General features: G+C 32.0%; 2 protein-coding genes across 4 annotated transcripts; one reads left to right on the top strand and one right to left on the bottom strand.

Moving 5' to 3' along the window:
* Window positions 1-150: 150 nt before the first annotated feature.
* On the bottom strand, window positions 151-7,673 carry LOC140062285 (alpha-2,8-sialyltransferase 8B-like). Of its 3 annotated transcripts, none has more exons than XM_072108431.1 (4): window positions 7,545-7,673; window positions 4,640-4,744; window positions 3,813-4,331; window positions 151-3,371 (listed from the first exon to the last, which is right to left on the bottom strand). In XM_072108431.1, the coding sequence occupies exons 1-4, from the start codon at window positions 7,646-7,648 to the stop codon at window positions 3,125-3,127; spliced, it is 975 nt and encodes a 324-aa protein (XP_071964532.1). In that variant the 5' UTR covers window positions 7,649-7,673; the 3' UTR covers window positions 151-3,124. The 3 variants fall into 3 exon arrangements, with proteins under 3 accessions (XP_071964532.1, XP_071964531.1, XP_071964530.1); XM_072108430.1 differs by having other exon boundaries at window positions 4,640-4,747; window positions 7,545-7,672; XM_072108429.1 differs by lacking the exon at window positions 7,545-7,673 and adding an exon at window positions 5,717-5,903 and having other exon boundaries at window positions 4,640-4,747.
* An 856-nt stretch (window positions 7,674-8,529) lies between these two features.
* On the top strand, window positions 8,530-15,929 carry LOC140063184 (syntenin-1-like). The gene is made up of 8 exons (XM_072109661.1): window positions 8,530-8,685; window positions 9,372-9,441; window positions 9,914-10,078; window positions 10,929-11,087; window positions 11,792-11,967; window positions 13,125-13,296; window positions 13,951-14,042; window positions 14,572-15,929. The coding sequence occupies exons 2-8, from the start codon at window positions 9,391-9,393 to the stop codon at window positions 14,624-14,626; spliced, it is 870 nt and encodes a 289-aa protein (XP_071965762.1). The 5' UTR covers window positions 8,530-8,685; window positions 9,372-9,390; the 3' UTR covers window positions 14,627-15,929.
* Window positions 15,930-17,241: the final 1,312 nt, after the last annotated feature.

Genomic DNA, 17,241 nt, shown 5'->3' with positions numbered 1-17,241 from the left:
CAAGCCACTTTATATGTCTATGTAGTGGGCTTCCTATCACAATCTTCTAGTGGTTTTTTCGAGATCCCTTTCATCTAGGCCTACATCAAATTCAGTACTCTTAATACACTAGACAACACGTTTGTTTCTTATTGGTACGTGTATTGTATTGTATTGTATTGGTGAATAAAAATATTTAATAATCTAACTTCTTACTTAACTGAAATAAAAATGAAATGATCTGTATAGATCTATGTAGAACCGAGAGATAAAAGATTAATAGTTGTGTTCCTTACTCGATCAGGTTGTATAACGCTGAATAGTAGGTCTAAGCATAGAAAAGTCAACACTTTCATTTATTCTTTTAGCCAGTTTTATTGCATATTTTATCTAATTATTGGAACCAGTATAATGTAATGTTAATAGTATTTTTGATGTGCTTATATGTTGCTTTTAAAATGATGTATCCCTGGTATTCAAGTCTGTTTTAATATATTGATTGTTTTAAATAATATAAATATTGTATATAGTAATACTTATTAATATACATTTTAAAATTTAAAAAATATACTCATATTATTTCCATTTTAATTGGCAAAATAAAATTGAATCTTGAAATACATTTTTCAATTTCTATTTAGTTAGTTACAGAATGAAATGTATAGGTACGGTAGCAAATGAATTGACTTAACGATGGAGAGTTACGGAGATTGTGAATTTGTAGATTGTTACAAGTGGCGGAAATTAAATTAAACAAACAATAGTATGTACGTGTGTTAACAACAGGCAAACGGGAACAGGAATTCATAGGGAAATTTCTAGTAAGAATGCAAAGAGATATATGCATTTTTTTTAGATTGAGTTTTAGATTAGAATTATTTATGAATCAGTTAGACCTACGTGTATAACCAGGGAAGAGTTAAATTACAGTAATTTAACTCTTCCCTGGTATAACAAAGGAAAATGAAATATTTAAACATGATGGATTTCCTTAAATCCAGCCAAACTGTTGTAATGTAGGCCTCCGTTCCCAGTGTCTTACAATCGTAAAGGCTGCTATACCGTACCACCCATACCATACCAGGACGATAACGACCGTGATACTTTTCTTAAGGCCAACTCCGACAGTAGTTCGACGAGGCCAGACGGGAGAAAATTAAACATGTTTAAAATTCCCAACGACCTAAAAACTACTAGGCTACTGCTAGCATTATGAACGAGACAAAATTGTAGAAAAAGGTGTGTGTCTTAATGCTGTGTCTGAATTAGGATAATTACACTATAAGCGTGTGTGCGCGAGTTTGATATAAAGGTTATGTAACCCGCCTTTCAAGAAGAAAAATAATATACAATTTTTGTTTACTTGTTACTTTAAGACTGCTCACCGGCATTTGAAATTTCTGTCCTATCTTTTAACACTAGCAGAACTGAAAAGTATATTAAAAAGTGGTCCAGAATTGGGACCGTGGTCCCAAATTGTCCAAAAATATAATGAATTTAATCTATCTGTACATTCATTTTGGTAAAGATCTTGTAATTACTTTTTGAGTAATCCTGCTAACAAACAAACAAATGAAAGCACTCAGAAACATGGCGGAGGTAAATGAATGTTGTATATTATGTTGTTCTGATCATGTACAACAAATCAACCCTCCGTCATCCACCGCCTTAATATGCAAATGAGCATAAATACACAAATTAGCTATAAAACCCATATGTTTACGATATCTCCCCTAAAATAACAATATTTAGGGCAAACCCTATGCTTTTATACCCAATGAACACATTGAAAGCATTTTCAGTGTACCATGTATAACAGGTTTTGCACTCCTAAACTAATAATCTATTTATTTGTGACAAACCCTGTGTTTTCATACCCAATGAACAAGTAAATTTCCATAGATCACATACAATGTATAACGGGTGAAAACGTAATTTAAGTCACACTTGAGTGATTTTTGAAAATCACTTTTTTGGGTAAATTTAGCTTCTGGATAAACGACTACCTTTTCTATTGTTTTTATGAACCACGAACAATATTAACAGATCACATATGACCTTGTGTCGGGCCTTGTGTATGTGATATCATTTGAAAATTACATCATATTGACTAAAATGTGTAGGTAAGAGATACAGACTGTTAGTGGAGATCCGCTAATGGGCGACTGGAATGAAAGAAATACACGTAGTACAGTACTATGCATACCGTAAAACCTCGAAAAGATGGGTATGAAAATAAAGGGTTTGCCACAAAAATTGTAATGAATGGACCGTAGTTTAGAAGAAAATATTGGTTTTATAGCTAATTTGCATATTTATGCTCCTTTTATATGGAGGCGGTGGATGACGGAGGGTTGATTTGTAGTGTGTGGTCAGGACAACATATTTATATATTCATTTAAAACCGAAAACCATTTGCCTACTATTTTTCCCAACATATTTTTGAACTAGACTCAGTAGCCTATACAACTGTATGGTGCAATACGAAAGCACCGACAAGTCAAGTAAAGATGCTTCAGGTTTTGACGTACGACGATGTCTGTCTGATTGGGCCTATACATAAAACAAAGAAATATGAACAATTTTTATTCTAAATATCTAGGTCTACTTTATTTTATCAGATACCTTCAAATTTAAGGAATAATTGTTTTCATTTTATAAAAACTAAATCACACTGTATAAGATATATTTGTTAATACACCAGATCGTCGATAACGTTTATTACTCTAGTAGCTAGATCAACTTTCGTATGCACTTTTAGGTCCAGAGAATTTGACTTCAGAAATTGGTTTAGGGTGGCCAAACAATCCATTTTTGGCTTGGTTACACATTTTGAAAATGTGGCGAAAGATCAAAAGGTCAGGGTGAAAGGTCATAAGACCAAACACCAATATGTCTCAACAAACAGCGAGGTAATTTTGGTCTCAAATTGATCAGAAGCTAATGGGATATTTTAGTAAAAAATGACCGGAAATATCATTTATGACCTTTGACCCACAACCCAGGGCACGTATGTATCTCCGTAACTACTGGTCGTAGACACTTGAATTTAGTATATACTACTGTGGTATATTCACTTTAGGTTTGATAACAGTATTAATTTCGTTTTTACTAAAACGTGTCAGAATAGCATAAACAATGGTTATTAATTACAATCGTCTGTTATAACTCTGATAACGCCTGTTTTGTTTAGGTCTGTTAATGTTTTATGCTCACTGTTCATATCATGACTATTTTTAAAGGAAAAATTATCGTAGTAATGGTAGGTTAATTGACGACCAGATGGTGATGTTGAATATGGATAAAATCCATAAAGAGTTATGTTTCTACAAAACGTTGCAGCAACAGAGAACATCATTAACCCGGATGAAGCACGTTTGATCTTCCAGAACCTAGAATATAAATTAAAGTGCGTTTAGTATTGCTTGTTTCATCAGTAAGCCTTAACATAGCAATAATATTATTGACTTGACAAAAGTACTAATGATCATTGCCTGTAGAATTCATGTAATTGGCCAACATCTAAACTTAGTGAAACTGAATGGAAGGAATGTACATAGGCCATATTGTCAAGTTGTGCAATGAAAGTGTGTCTATTTACTTGTTTGATACATTAAGAAATATAACATTTAAAAGACCATAAATCACATCGAGGATGTCTTCAAAATACTATATGAATCCAAAGGTAAATCACTGAATAAAATTACAATGCTTTGAGTAACAGTGGCTGGATTCCAATGGGGAGATTAAAATAAAATAAGCTAAGTGCTAAATTAAAAGATTATGTAAAAGCAAGAAATGTGGACCTTTCGGATAAGACCAATCCCACTTACTCAGTTGTTGACATTTTTCCAGTAGGAAACCCGATTCGTAGAGGCAATGACACATTTTTGACAAATTCTGATAACGTATAATATTTTTTTTGACGGCTACTTGGAGAGAAAACTTTTGAAAACCATAGTATAGTATTCTTAGTAAGACTTTTAAATTTCTTCAAATATGTAGGAAGACATGTAGCATTTTCGAGGCACATATTAATTTGACTGACTAAAGCACTGTTAATAGACATCAGGCTTGTCTTTGTACCAACATCATTCTCAAAGCCTTCGGTTGGTGCCATGTTGTTTCTAATAACAAAGTCATGTTCATCAATTTCCTTGCCACAATGACTATGTTTTAACACTCCTGAATTGCCTACAATAGCGCATGTGTCGTATGTCCCTAAAGGAGGAGATTCTTTGGGACGGGTCTTTCGATTGTACCAATTTTTAAACATATCACTATGTAAATTTCCATCATAAAGTAGAATACCCAACTTGGCGTCAAACCGTTTATATTTCACGATCTTCTGTCTGTTGAATTAGAAAAAAAATGTTTTCTTTATAGAATGGTCACAATATTTCTCATTGTACGTCATGATTTGGCGTCAAAGTTCCAATATTTTGTAATTTTCTACTATTTTATCACAAAATCATGCGTAGTGACGATATTCAATTGTGCCCAAAAACAGTTTTCTATTTGTTTACAGATCGAATTTCTCTATTATTTATTTATTTTATTCCTTATTTATAGAGGGTGACCCTAAACAGCGTATGCTGACAATCATTGGCCCTGTAGTTTTATTATTTTACTGTAATGTTTAGTTTACAAAATATCTTACTTGAACTTTACAAGAGCTTGTTGGTTAATATGTCTAGTAAACTTCTCTGATAGACTTAGTTCCGTGTGTCTGCTGAAATTTGAATTGTTGACACCTACTACCAGCCTACTGAAAAAACCGGAAAAAGTGTTTATTTTTTATTTTTTTGCTGAGTGGAAGGAAGGAGAAGTTTTTACATTCAAATCCCTATTATATTATTATTGTAGTAAATACCATGTATACAGTAAATGTTTAATTTTGCTAACAAGTTCTCAAATGAATGTTTTTTATTTTTTTTAAATGAAAAGCACCAGAAAGAGATAGGAAAGAAGAATTGTAGCTGAGAAATAGAGAAAATAAATGTATATAGACCTAGGCCTATTTATTTCCTCCACTTGGTTAACGCATTGCTTTTAGGTATGGTAAATGTTAAGAATAAAATCCCTATGAATAACGACACCATTATATTGATTGCACTCGCAAAACAGGCCAAAACAAACAAAACAGCAATAATAGAATCTTGGTAAGAAAAAAACCGAGTTGAAAAGGGAAATCATTCAGACAATGCATAACGGTGTAGCAGCGCCTGAAAAGGAATTTCGACTGTAGTTATGGGGCATGCATGCGGAAACTGGCTTAAGACTATATTGTTGCGTAAAGATTAGTGTTTTTGTTTCTCTTTTGTGGCGTAAAAACTACTTATATTCACAAAAAAATCATCTTTCAAATCTTGTAAATTCACTCTGTATTATATATATTACCTCCTTGATCATTTTATTACTTTTTGTTCTACTACGCTTACAAAAACACAACAACGATATGCCTAAACAACATCCTTTTTTCGCCATGCAAACCTTCAAACAATATAAACAGAACCCAAATGCTCGTCTATAATCGTATTTACACGTTTTAAGACTTTAAGTACTTTTTTTTCCCTAACAATTCAATCTGTACACGAAACCAAGGCTATAAAAACAGTCTGCTTTTCGGTATTATCGCCCTATTTCGCGTGAAATTGCAATTAGGTTACAAACGTTACTTATACTTCTATACTCATACAAAATTATACAAAAGAGCAAAATGATAGGCTCTACTTACGTCATATTAAAATCTGCCGTTCTTTTTTCAGTGCCATTATCGCCCTTTTCCGAACGCGTATAAAAATGCTGCACGTTGCTTTTATTGGATATAATACATATGATTAAAAATGAATAAACTGACAGAATGGCCAGAACACCTTTTAATAAATGATTAGTAGCCATTCTGTGATAAAGCCCATCTCAGATTTTTTGTAAAAAATAAAATTTCTGATGTTTGAAACTATAGAAGGCGCTAATAAAAATCATAGATGGCGCTGTCCAGCTACATTCACACTTACGTTCCGTTTCCATGAATATGATGTCACTGAATGGTACAGTGTGAATGTACTGTAATCTTACACAATAATTCTATTGATTAGGTATATTTTGTAATCACCTCCTGTTTGCTAATGGTTGAATACATTTAAAGAATTGATTTTATCAACATCATTCGCAAAGCCTTCGGTGGTGCCACATATTTTAGCCTTAACTGATAGTTCCCATAGATTGTGGATTATAGGGAAGAGTGACATTTCACTCTCTGGTTACCAGGCAGTTTATCCTCAAAATGTTTTTAAAAAACAATCAAAAGTAGACATTTGTTATTGTGGAAAATGTGTTTTTTGTATCCCTCCATGGTTAACGCATTGCTGCTTTTAGGAACGTGGATGATGATAATAATGATAATCTCTATTGGAATAATGACAACCTACCGATGGCACTCGACTGTATTAAACGGTTCCTCCAAGAGCCATGAACAAAACACTTTAACTTAAAACAGCAATGATAGAATAAGATTTACATTCGTTTTGATAAAGTTATTAACAAAAGACAAAAGTAATAATGTAATGTTAATAGTATTTTTGATGTTCTTAGGGCCTATATGTTGCAGTATTGTTGTAGTATTCATGTCTGTTTTTAATATATTGATTGTTTTAAATAATATAAATATTGTATATAGTAATAATTTTATTAATATACATTTTAAAATTTTAAAAATGTACTCATATTATCTCCATTCTAAATCTTGAATCTTGAAATATCTTCGAACAATTAAAACAGAACGAAGTTAAGCCAAATGCTCGTCGTTATAATCGTATTGGAGCTTGAGTAGGCTTACTTTTTTTTTCAATAAATCGGATGTCTCGGTATACGAAAAACAGTCTGCTTTTCAATTCAATTCAATTCAATTCAATTCAATAAACATTTATTTACAAAATCTGAATACATAGGATAACAAAGAAACAGTATTATAAATAAAAAATGTTTCAGAAAATGAAGGCAAAAGCACCGAAAGATGTTGGGAAACATCTTGGGCTGGTTGAGCCTCGACAGAAAAAAAAAACACAAATAAAAAAGAAAAGAAATACGTCAGTACATTGAAGAAAATAATAATAAATTTCATAATCTAAAATATGAATAACAGAAAAAAAAAATCTGTTGGTACTTCAGATCGAGACATGACCGACTAATTATATTTAATAAGTATAAGAAAAGGTGTATTTTTTTAATTTTGAGAGAAGTATCTTTGGGAAAGCAGATTTTAGGACGGAGGGTGGTAGGTTGTTCCAAATGGTGGGTCCAGAGTATCGAATGTTATGTTGGAAAGAATTTGTTGTATGGGAAAGGTATTGATAATTTATTTAGTACGTGTGTGATGGGAATGAAAGAAGGAATGAAAAAGTAAATAGATAACAAAGATGGTAAGGAAGGATGTTGTTTAAGGCCGAGTAGGTATTAGGTATTCGGTATTATCACCCTATTCAGTGTGATAATTAACTTTACTTAAACTTCTATACTCATACAAAATTATACAAAAGAGCAAAAGGATAGGCTCTATCACTTACGTCACATTAAAAGCTACCGTTCTTCTTCCAGTGCCACTATCGTCCTTTTCCGAATGCGTGTAAAAATGCTGCAAAAAAAGCTTTGATTGCAGAATATAATACATATGAATACAAATGAATAAACTGACAGAATGGACAAAATAACTTTCAATAAATAATTAGTAGCCATTCTGTGATTAATCCCATCTCAGACTTTCGGAAAAAATACAATTTCTGATGTTTCAAACTATAGAAGGCGCTATAATACAAACCATAGATGGCGCTATTCAGCTACATTCACCAGAGCCATATATATAAAGAGTTACGACATTGGATTAAAGCTCAGGTACAGGCATGAATTTAAATATAATATTTGGTTAATTGTACATAAATAAAATATTTGTAACAAAAATCAAGACGAAAAAATATGAATTTCCCTTAATAATTATGGTCAAATACAAAATTTGGCAAAATTCTTCTATAAAAACCAAGAAGACTTTTTTTCAGTAGTTAGGTATAACCTAATGTAATAACATGTCTGGTGACTCTCTAGAAGGTGAAAAAAGATGGTGGATATACGGTGGATAATTTTTGCTATAGCATGAAAATAAAAATGTGAAGGTGAATAAAAATATCAGAAATGTAATATTCAAGTTATATTACCTATATTTAGTCATCTGATAACGTTTTTTACCACACCGTTTATTTTTCATAGCTTTTAAAATGCCTCTCTATTTACAAAATTTGTGTACAAAAGAATAGATATTTTACTGTGTAATTTGAACTGATAAGAAAGTGCTTATTTTCAACAAGCTCATGTAACACAAATAAAATCCCAAAAATTATGATAGATCGATAATTATTGGAATGTATGATCAATAGAAATTTTTTGCCTGCACCTTACCTTTAAATCAAAGATCTTATTAAGATCTTTGCTTTTAATGTAAAAATAGGCGCCCTCACATGGTTTTCTAAAAATAGACATTTCATCATCAATTCACGTGAGAAATGTGACGTTAGTTTTTAATCAGATGAGTCAAATTCAGTAGTTTTTTGTTGATATATCTCTCTCTCTCCGGACATTCTCGTCGTGTAAATCCAAGAATCTAACAACAAGCAGCATCTACTACGTTCAACATTATTCTAAATCGAAGTAGGCCTAGTAAGTTATTCAGTTCAACACATTATATATTATTTATTTTATTATTAATTACCGAGTGAGTTGATTTCGCCAGCGAGGCTAGGCTCTCACTGCCTCAGTCAGGCCTACTACTACTATTACTAAGGAGTAGAAGCAAGTAGCCTAGGTAGGCTCTCGCCTGGTGGAGGGGTCCGCTAGGCCCTGCAGAGTCTAGTTTAAGCATCATAGTCTAAGCCTAGTAAAATAGTACTATAAAGCAGCCTAGTATATAGGCTATTAGCTAGCCTATATTATTATTATTAATTTAGAACTCATTTAATGATTAAATAAAGGAGAGTACAATAAATAAATTATAATTTATAAATTATTTATTATTAATTTTGCCATTTTCACCAAACGGAAGACATCTTCTTCGTTGATCGATAACAAACAATACTGTGCCGGGAAGCGTAACCGTAACAGAAATAACATAGCGTTTTCAGGGGATTTCAGGACACCATGCCATGTCCTTATCCTGAGAAAAAAATTGCTGTAAAAATGTTCTGAATGATAAAAGAAATTGTTGCGCTATGTTAGTTTTATGCTTATTGTTGTTTTTTTACGCTTCTGTAGTTACATTTTTGATAAAATTTATGGATACTTTATAATGCTTATAGTCAATGATTCTTTAAAAATAATACATTAATTTTGTTTTTATTAATCAATAGAATAAAACTAATTTGCAAGATGTCTCTGTATCCCTCACTTGAAGATATGAAAGTTGATAAAATGGCTCAGGTTGGTTTCATTTGAATTCTTTTATTTGTTTTTATTTTTTATTTTATTTCACCTTATTTATAGAGGGTGACTCTAAACAGTGTATTCTGACAATCAATTGGTGATTTGTGTAGTCAAAATACAGATTCACCCGTATAGGGATGTTTACATTGAATGGTACCTCAGACTCAGGATATGAAAACACCAATACAAATGATTAATTACACAATTTCTCATTGACACTAATCAGGGAAAGGTCGGTTAGAATCTTTGTTTATGTGGTCTGTTCAGTTTAATTATTTGGTAGTTGGTTGGTTTAGCTATTGCTAACTCTGATGGATAGGAGACAACTACCGAAGTAAATAACTATTCCCAGTATGAGTAAGCAAGCCTCAACAAATATGACTACGATTTTAAAGTTCTCTATTCAAAAATTAGAATTAACAAGATTTGTTTTAAATTATATTAGGAAATACTTTTATTCTTTCCTCAGGCACAGGTGCAGTATCGTCAACATGTAGCCAACACAGTTACATCTGGTTCTGTACCAGGGCAGCAGCCCTCTGGACTGTACCCATCACTGGATGAGTACATGGGCCTGAGCCTAACACCGGAGACTATCGCTCAAAATATGCCTGTAGTGGCACAATCTCCACAGGTGAGTGAATTAAATTTTGTTATCGTCAATGTCGCTCTTACGAAGTTCTGACACAGCTATTTTCGCGAGCTAATATGGTTAGGATGAACATCCATAGTTTTGACTCAACGTACGTAGTCATTGGTGTGTTGTATAAAAACAAAAGGTTGCTAATGATCTTGTTCCTAGAATTAACACCAAATCTTATGGACAAAGGTCTTTTATGTTCTCTGCTGCTTCTCTTTGGAATTCCCTCCCTCTCATTTAACTTCTAATGCTATTTTGAAAAAAGAACTTAAAACGCATTTTTTAAACATTCAATATAAGCGCCTTTGATTTTTACTTCGGTTTAGTTGATTCTGGCGCTATACAAATACCTATATTATTATTATTAAGTAGATCATCATAAAACATGTTAATGAGTTTAGTCAATTAATGAAAAAGCAACTATCTATACAGTTCTGTATGTAATTGTATAATTATTTTTGAACAAATATTGTGACTAAATATTAGTCTTCTAGTAATTGTTACCATTATTATTAGATCTTTTAAACTTTTGTAGCAATCAGATAATAACTGTTATACATTAGAACACCTATATGAGGACACCTTCAAGACCCAACAAAGTGTCTCCTAATTGGGTTGGTCGTAGTGTTAAAATATATATTGCCCATGTTTCCTTTCAGTGGAAAGTGTTGTGTGAAAAGGGGTTTCTCAAAAAGGAGTCTGTATGACATTAAATATTGTATTATTATACTGTATCAATTGGATTAGCATAAATATATTATTATTAAAGATATTATCGTAGGCCTGTTTTTTTTTCATCACTTCTTATACTTGCACACTTTTATGTATGAATAATCTACTATAGACTGTGGCTGTTCCATCCAGCGGAGGTGTGCTTGCCCCAGTCTCGGGGCAGACCAATGTAGGTATTGCAAGAGCAGAAATCAAGCAAGGCATCCGGGAAGTTGTTGTTTGTAAAGACGGAAATGGAAAGATTGGTATGAGAGTACAGGCTGTTAGCAAGGTATGTAAGATAATAATGGGGTCTCTTACTGTAGCAACTGCCATTCAATGAATATTGCATATATTGCAATAAATACAGAGGCTACCATACAACAGATTCTGCTGCAGTAGAGACAGTAAGAGCCTGTTCGGACGGACCAAATTTACATGTGTAATGGTCGCGTGTGGTGTAAATTTTGAGATAAACTTGAGAATTTAAGGATCTACCTCATGAGGTGGATTTTTCAATTAAACCTTAAACCGCAAGCTGATTAACTGCAAGATAAGGAGCAATTTGACCTTAATAGTAATAGAGATGCATGAAATATGACCTTGCTGGGTATTTTTTGTTAGTTTACACATGTAAATTGTTCATCGTCTGAACGATCACTGATTACACATGTAAAGTTACACATGTAACTGATTTTACGTCCGAACACAGCCTAACTTATTTAATTGGATTTTTTTATTTGGTTTATTTGCATCTCATTAAAAAAAACATGCACAGTTTATGATACAAAATATATATATATTAAATTAAAAAAGACAGAGATGCAGGATAGGCCATGAAAGTCCCAATGTGGGACTTTTTTCCAATGGGGTCCTCAATAACAAATTTTAAAAAGACAAAAAAAATTACAAGACATAAAACATACTTAAAAATACTGATATTTGTAACCTTGTTTGGGTATAGTGGTGGTTAACAATGGTTCAAATTTATTTCAGGGAATTTTTGTAGCATTTGTATTGTCTGGTTCACCAGCTGCTATGGGTGGCCTGAGGTTTGGAGATCAGCTTCTGCAGATAAATGGCTCAAATGTTGCTGGTTGGAGCAGAGACAAGGCGATGAGTATCCTTAAGAAAGCTGATGAACAACGAATTACCTTCGCTGTCAGAGATCGGTAAGCATTTTGTTTTTTAATTTGTGGTTTTACTTTTAGTTACAACATTCTGCCATTTTCAGTTTGATGCTAGTCTAAAGCTCTGTCTACACTATCAAACTAGTTTGACAAAAAAAAGTATGATGTGCCAAAATATGGTAGTGATATGCCCAAATATGGTAGTGATATGACATCATCATGTCCATATGTGGGCACATCACATTTTTGTTATCACATCAAGTGTGATAGTGTAGACAGAGAATTGAGGTCAAAGGTAGCCTGATCATCATTTCCTGCTTTTATTTGGTTATCATTATTTGTTAAAAATGAAAGTTCAAACATTATTTCCCGGTTAGGATATTTTCTCTTTCTCTACTTCAATACTAAGTACACATATTGTTAGTAGTTGCAGTCGTACTAGCTAGGGAACATGAAATATCAGTTGATTTATCAAGCAAGGCCGGACAAATGAAGGGCTATCATACATCCAAACATAGAGGGTGCTCTTTTATAATATTGGCGATCAGCATAGTAAATAATGGGTACCGTATGCTAAGACCTCTCCAAAGCATGGCAATACAGCAGGCCAATGTGCACAGTGGAAAACTAGTTTCCAACATATTTGTCACCTTTAGGTCACCAAAAGATACCTAGTAAGTAGTAGTAGAAAAGCATAAATCATAAATTTGCGATGTTTTATATATAATGTCAGGAGAAATTGCACCTTAGCGAGCGATAGGAGATTACTTGGAATATGATGAGTAATAATATCGAGACACTAGGTAGGGAGACCTGGGTTGGCATTCATCAATATCTGCTTATATTTTTGCTTAACCTGAAATATTTAGGGAGCGCTTAAGCAAATAACTTTTAGCAGAAAAATTGTCTTAGGTAAATTTTACTTTGCGCATGCGCAAAATTAAACTCTAGAGGGCAGCAAAATTAAGCAAATATTTTGGCTTATATATATTTATAAATCTGATTTAAGCAAAATCAATGAGTTAAGGCAAAGTTAATACAATTTTTTTTCCGAAGCAACTTTGATAAATCCGGCATGGTATTAAAATTCTCAATATATCATCAGCATACTTCAACATAAATTCACAGGATAATACCTTGAATCTAGGTACCAGCAAGTATTAATAATAATGAATTACATGTTAATTTTTTCTTTGTAGACCATTTGAAAGAACAATTACACTGCAGAAAGACAGCGCTGGTTATGTTGGATTTGTTTTCAAGAATGGTAAAATCACAGCCATTGCAAAAGAGACATCGGCCGCTAGGAATGGTCTGTTGATTGACCATGCTTTGCTCGAGGTCAATGGCCAAAATGTCATTGGTCTAAAGGTGAGACAACTAATATATTTTTATTCTAATACCTAATTAAATGAATTGACAATTATTATGTTTAAAATAATTAATTATTGGGCAATTCCAAATGTTTATTATTTTCTTATGGGAGTATGTTTGCATACGTGTTTGATCAGAAAAAAATGACTGAGGTAATACTGTTCAACGCTTAGAGGTTTCACAACATTAGGCGCTATATAAATCCAGGATATTATTATTATTTTATTAATTTACAATCAAACTAATACCCATTTCCCATATGCATACATTGTAATAAGTAACAATTAGTTTGAATACTGTAGTATTCATGTACTGTGATTTGTAAGTAAAAGGCTATTAAATATTCTTTGTAAGTAATAACTTAGGTCATCTGAAAATAAAAAACTGGCGCCTTGCTGATATTTTTTGAAGTGTTGCAACAAGTTTTTACTTTTTCCAGATGTGTAGTAATAATTATACAAACGGTAAATCATGTGCTTGTTGATTGTGGTGTTTATCAAAAACCATAATATAATAAAAACAATGTACATTTTATTTGTAAGATCTGGTTTTAGATCTAACAGGCTAAATTCAAAAGTGTCTTTTTACTGATACAATCTGTACTTTTAATCTTGGCTTTAACTTTGTAATCAAATTTTTTGAATTTTATAGGATAAAGAAGTATCAAAAATCCTTGCAGATTCTCCTCGAACTGTAACCATCACCATTATGCCAAACTTTGTGTATGATCACATGATGAAAAGGTATTGATTTAGATCTGTTCACACTATCAAACTAATGACGTGTGATGTGCCCAAATATGGTAGTGATATGCCCAAATATGGTAGTGATATAACATCATCATGTCCATGTATGGGCACATTACATTTTTTTTTGTCACATACAATTTGATAATGTAGACAGAGCTATAGATCTGTTTTTAAAAATAGCATATTGGAACTATGGTAGAACCCCTCCTTTGATTTGACATTTATTTGATATTTGGAAATAATAATATCTGATATTATATAACGTCTCAATAAATTCCTTTCATTTGATTGAACAATCTTGGGTCACATGGCATGCGAGAGTACGTACTATTTAACGATCGTGTATTTAGTACTTATTTTTTCCCTAACACCTAAAAATAAATTAATCAATTATGATTGATTGAAAATTAAGTTCTTTTAATTGAAGTCTTATTTTTACGGTTTACTAATAAACATAAACTATTGTGATAATCTGTTTACAATACAAACTTGTAAATGTTTCATTTAATTTTCCTTTTTTTAGCATGTCAAGTAGTCTTGTGAAGAAGTCAATGGATCACTCGATTCCAGATGTTTAAATGCGCGAGTTGATTTCAATGTGGACGTTTTGTCGCGAGAGAACCTGATTAAATAATGAGCTAATACCGAAGAAGAGAATGTGATTGTCATTTACAGTATATACAAATATTTAGTGTAAAAAGTAATAATTCTGCATACATTCAATTTGCAACCATTTTTTTTTGCTGCTATTTTTTATAGTTATTCTAAAAGCTTGTTATATTTTGATGAAAATTACAAATATTCTTATGTTTTGTTAAGGATATATAAAGTGTGTCAAATGATGGACAAATAAGGTTATCTCTCCTTGATCAAATTATACTACTGTATTAATCACAGCAAATTTTGGCAAATATCAAATTTTATTTTATATAGATTATATATATATAAAATTTCTTAATTGTAATGTAATTTATGAAAAAACATACATTAATAAGGAATAATAGGAAGGGTTAGTGTTACTTGAAAGCCCTGCAATTTCTTTCTGGCTGTTTTACTTTATCATTTTAATTTCAGCTTTTTGCTATACTTTATTTGCATCTCTATTGAGATCCAGCCACTGCTTCCCACATCATTGTCATCTTTTCAGTAATTTGCCTTTTGATTCAAAAACATAGACATAGGCATTAGAATCAATTCTAAACTGCTCGGTGATAATATTAATTTGAAAATATCATTTTGTACTGTATTGGAAAGTCATGTGCATGTGTACTGTATATCAGAAATATAGTATTTTATTATACAATAAAAGTACCATTTAGAATATAAATATAGTACTTTATTGCATGAATATAAAACATAATGCATTTTTAATCGTAATATCTCATTCCTGCCTAAACTAGTGCTATTTTTGCCATATTATTTGAATTTATTTGATGAATGTAAGTTTAAATTAAGCATTCCACGCACTGTAATAATTCCCAGTTAACATTAGAATGAGATTACGTATTGATGGTATTTAGCCATGTAAATTTATTAGTATTTAAGGAAATGGGAATAATTTAATTTAACTGCAATTGAAAACTGGTTTTTCTTTTCCAAAATTAAATTTAAATCATTAAAAATTGTTTGTTAAAGATTGTAGGTAGGTTATTTTTATCTATTATTTGAGAATTTTTTATATTCAATTTAGTAAACATGCTTTTTTAATAGACAGTGTAGAATAATTATTTATATATATAATGCAGTCAAATTTATTAATTAAATGCAATAATTAGATTGTTTTTATCCATTATAGAGTCAGCTTATCATATACACACTTCAATTAATAACATTTTTTAATAGAATTATGATTACCTTTTTATTTTATTTATTTTTTGAAATAAAATGCTATGAACTACTCAGAAATTTATAAATTGCTTCCTTTGTTTTTCTTCAAATTAAGTCATTTTCAGATAACTCTGAGAGTGCATAAATCTACCTACTGTAAAATTTGATTTCTATTTTGTTTTATTTTTGTGTCTAATGCTGTTTGTGATTAGGCTAATTTCATTACAACCTTGTGAATTCGAGTTTGGTGTAATGGTTTTATACCCAGCCTTACACAGTTGAGGTCCCATAATTATTTTTTTATATATATATACACACACGATTGAGTACAGCAATCCATGCATACTGAATTTAATACAAGCATGCAAATTGAATATAAAGGCCGACTGACATACTAACATGAAAAAGACAATAACTAAGATGAAAAATGCCTAACTTAAGTAGTTGCAAAGTACACATACTTTCATTACATCGATATCGGTGGCATAGATTTCTGGACCCTGTTGAAAATACAGTAGTTGGTATTGAAAAATAAAGGTAATCATACCTACAAAGGCGTTTAAATGTTAAATATGATTAGTTTAGGAAGGTGAACTGATTCACTAACTGTGACAAAAAGCAAGTGTGAATTGATAAGTACTGGGCGGTTAGTTTAAATAAATTGAGCCAAAATTAAATGTTCATCAAATCCCAGTAATAACACTTAAAATCAAGCGATCTTGAATCAAGTTCGGGCGCCATCAATACTGAAGATTGGCTACCATCTGTTCAAATCTTAAGCTCTGTCTACACTATCAAAACAAATTTAATGTGCCCATATATGGACACGATGATGTCATATCACTACCATACTTAAGCATATCACTACCATATTTGGGAACATCACACTTTTTTGTCAAACTAGTTTGATAGTGTAGAGAGAGCTTTACATATGGATTTTTCTTCCAAGCAGGTTTAGAGCAGGACACCAATTGGCTTGCACTAAATTCAATTCAATCCAGTCCATTCTTTTGTGTTATCAAACCATTGTTTCTTCTGACTTCCTCTCTTTCTCTTCCCTTCTATCTTTCTTTCTATCATCTGCAGTGTTAGTGCACTGCCGCTTCCTCTTATGATCAAAAGTAGGCTGACTTTCTTTTCACGATTCTCCCCAAGCAGTTGTCTTTTCACACCAAGTTCCTCAGGTATGTTGTTTGTTCTTTTCTCTTTCTATGTGATGTTTAGCAATCTTCTCCAGAACCACATTTCAGCTCTCATCTCCTTTCTTAACAGTCCAGCCTTCCAAGCCGTACAAGGATTTTGGTTAATTTCATCTTCATATCATCCTTCTTTTGGCCATTGCGATCCTTGCGATTTGTGCAGTTTG

Source organism: Antedon mediterranea, chromosome 11 (assembly GCF_964355755.1).
Source record: "Antedon mediterranea chromosome 11, ecAntMedi1.1, whole genome shotgun sequence".
NCBI lineage: Eukaryota > Metazoa > Echinodermata > Crinoidea > Comatulida > Antedonidae > Antedon > Antedon mediterranea.
The sequence above is the reverse complement of the archived record's forward strand: the minus strand, read 5'-3'. Positions and strand labels throughout refer to the sequence as shown.